Here is a 3119-nt window from a genome sequence, read left to right as displayed (position 1 = left end):
TATAAAGCGTGCGACTTTTTGACATAACAACATAAATGTTACCTTTATCTAAGGTTTGGATCAATTAAAGATTACCTTTTTATATATTGATCAAAATTAATTATATATTTTATCTCCATACATTATTCTTTTTACAAAATGGTAAACTCTTGATGAACAACTCAACATATTCAACAAATTAAGGGGCCATTTAATGTTTCACAAAGTTAACAAATTTTTTTTTTTGGTAGTTGGTGATGTCAAAATTTTCTCTCTCATTTTGTAAGTTGCATCAATCCTTTTTATATTGTACATAGACAGAAACAACACTTGGTAGAAAAGTATAATATTCTCATATGTATCTTGATTGCATTCACTCATCCTCAAATCTATATTTATATCCGCTGTATCTATATTCATATTCATACTCTGTATATAATAATAAAAGGACACTTAGAGTGAGTTTAGTAAGTTGCTCTTTCTTCTCTTTTGGCTTTTGATCACCTTTGATAAAGGTTGTAAAAGTCGTTAGTCCGTGACTATTCGTTCAGAACTTTGCAGGGACTAGTAGGAGACTAGTCAGGACTATTCGGTTAGAACCTTGTGGAGACTAGTATGGGACTAGTCGGAGAGCAATCGGGGAATAGTGTCTGGAATAGTCAGAGGTTGACCTACTTTGACTTTAACTGTATTTGATCTACTTTGACCGAATAAATCCGACTTTGACCTTCTAAATTGAACTTTTGAGAACTTTGACCGAAAAAATCTGCCAAGTTAAGGACTAGTCGGAGTACTTCGAAATACCGACTCACTGGGAACTAGTCGGCCTAGGCGGGGTGACTTTTACAACCTTGCCTTAGATGTCCCTTTCAAAACTCACAGTAAGGTAGTTTTAACAACTTATTGTACTATCTAAGATGTGAGTTGCTTTTCTAAATGAGCTTTTTGGACTCATAAGTTAATAAGCTATAAGCACAAGCTTATTCTACATTGGCTGACACAAACTCTCCCAAGTTTGAAGGGCAAGAAGTTTGAAAGTAGAAAAAACAAAAAACAATTTAACAATCTACATATGAAGATATAGTTCTGCATATATATAATTGAGTGAAATTAACTATCTATCTATATCTATATTAACAAGAATGTTACAATGCCAATCAGTAAAATTAGATTATTATAATACATACACAAGAGGCCTCGTACAATTTTAACTTCTCACTGAAATTATAAAGCTACACAATTTAGTCCTGCAAAACTGTTCTATTGACTAAATTACAAACAACACACAACAAATGCTAATCATACAACACAAGACTTCAATTTTGAAAAAAGAAAAAACATCTTTTTATTCCTCAAAACCGTGTGTATAAATCATCTCCAGCAACATAGGCCAATCATCCCCAAGCTGTCGGGGGTTAAGTTCAACTGCAACAGTTAAATCTCTCAAAGAAATAACACGTTTACACTCACGTTCTTGCATTCTACTTTGTATTTGATACCGGTAACCGTTTAGTGGCCTGAAATGATTTTGGTGGTTGATAGAACCATTCTTTATCGGTTCGTTCCCTGACCCTGACCCTGACCCTGACCCTGACCCTGACCCTGGCCCTGGCCCACTATATTTAACAACAGACCGTATCAAATTCTTCATATAAGAATCCAAACCATTGTTTAGCAGACGGGCACAATCCTTTGAAACCCCTTGCAGACCTTGCGTTGCAGCAAGCTGATCCATACGTTCCTTTAATCTTATAGTTTCTATTAATCCGTTAGTTACACACTTACTATTACTTCCTAAAGTTGAAACTTTCCGGGACCCACTTACTGGCCATTTTTGAATCCCGAGTGGCGGATGTAATGAAGTCCTACCAGACACTTTCTTCACACATTTTTTAGGTGTAACTAGAACCGATCCATTTGCATGGTAAACCTTATGATTGTCACCTATAACATTTCTAGTACAGGCGTTGTTTAATATAGATCGAATTAACTGATTGTGCAAATATATATTATCTCTGCCCAAAGTCCGTAAACAAAGCTTATCAAAGTCGGGTTTATTCAACTTTAAGCTCAAAAAGCTTTTCAAGTGATCAAAATACTGATTAGATCTTTCGGGTCCGATTTTCTTGGTTAATCGGTCTTTCAGGTCTGCAAGATTGATCCATGAATGTTTCGATGGCGGTTGCATTTCTCAGCACAAAATTTCCATAAAATATCTTGAAACCCCTAATTTGACTAACTAAATTAGGGTTTTGCTTCGTTTATAAAATCCCATCTTCTAAGACAAATTAATTAAATTCAACAACAGTTTATAAACATAGTTAGACAAACAGATCATAAAAACCCTAAATTTCTAATTTTTAGTACGGATCAAAGAATAACTAACTCTCCCTCCAAAACCCAATTCCTAAATTTTTCAAATTTCTTAAGTCATCAACACACAAACCCTAATCTCAATCACACATACACCACATAAGAACACTTAGTTTTCAAAATTAAAGATCTCCCTCTAACTCTAGCCAACAAAATACTTCAAATTCCAAACTAATTACATAAAAATTTAATCTTTAACAAATAAGTGTGAACTTCAATTCTGACCTTTATTGCAGCTGTACAATATTGAGATTGAGATAAAAAGAATGTTAATTTCACAATCATCAATCTTTTATACTCGTTGCAGCTCCAGCAGATCACAATTGCTTTGAATTGCTGCTTCAATTTTTCAAATAATGTAGAAGAATTGCTTCACAGTATTAATGTTGTTAGCCTGTGTATATATTGTATATGTATCGTCTTTAATTTATATCTCTGTATGATCGCTGATACACACTCTATCTTCTCTTTCTCTCTCTATTTTCTTTTTTCATCCTTTTTTTTTTCATCTTTGAGTCTGTATAACAGCGATTACGTATATTACTTAAAGACCCTTTAACTTTTATGATACTACAAACTACACCCTCTATATCATTTTGGCACTTTTGGTTGTCATTAAGAAATTTTTTAATGCAAAAATAGTTGTACATTTACAAGTTAGTGAGTAGTTTTTTTCCATGAAAAGAGGTAGTTATTTGAATTGTACAATCAAAACATACATGTAAAAATTTCTTAATGACAACCATTTCAAATTAAGTTTAAAAACT

The 3119-nt window shown here is 33.2% G+C and overlaps 1 protein-coding gene across 1 annotated transcript; it reads right to left on the bottom strand.

The window, feature by feature from the left end:
- Nucleotides 1–1324: 1324 nt before the first annotated feature.
- Nucleotides 1325–2471, bottom strand: LOC139867920 (uncharacterized). The gene has a single exon (XM_071856264.1). The coding sequence runs from the start codon at nucleotides 2165–2167 to the stop codon at nucleotides 1325–1327; it is 843 nt and encodes a 280-aa protein (XP_071712365.1). The 5' UTR covers nucleotides 2168–2471.
- Nucleotides 2472–3119: the final 648 nt, after the last annotated feature.

This window comes from Rutidosis leptorrhynchoides, chromosome 9, assembly GCF_046630445.1.
Source record: "Rutidosis leptorrhynchoides isolate AG116_Rl617_1_P2 chromosome 9, CSIRO_AGI_Rlap_v1, whole genome shotgun sequence".
NCBI classification, from domain to species: Eukaryota; Viridiplantae; Streptophyta; class Magnoliopsida; order Asterales; family Asteraceae; genus Rutidosis; species Rutidosis leptorrhynchoides.
The sequence above is the reverse complement of the archived record's forward strand: the minus strand, read 5'-3'. Positions and strand labels throughout refer to the sequence as shown.

Excerpts from the sequence above, each read along its gene's own strand:
- LOC139867920 (XM_071856264.1), bottom strand. The coding sequence starts at position 2,167 with ATGCAACCGCCATCGAAACATTCATGGATCAATCTTGCAGACCTGAAA.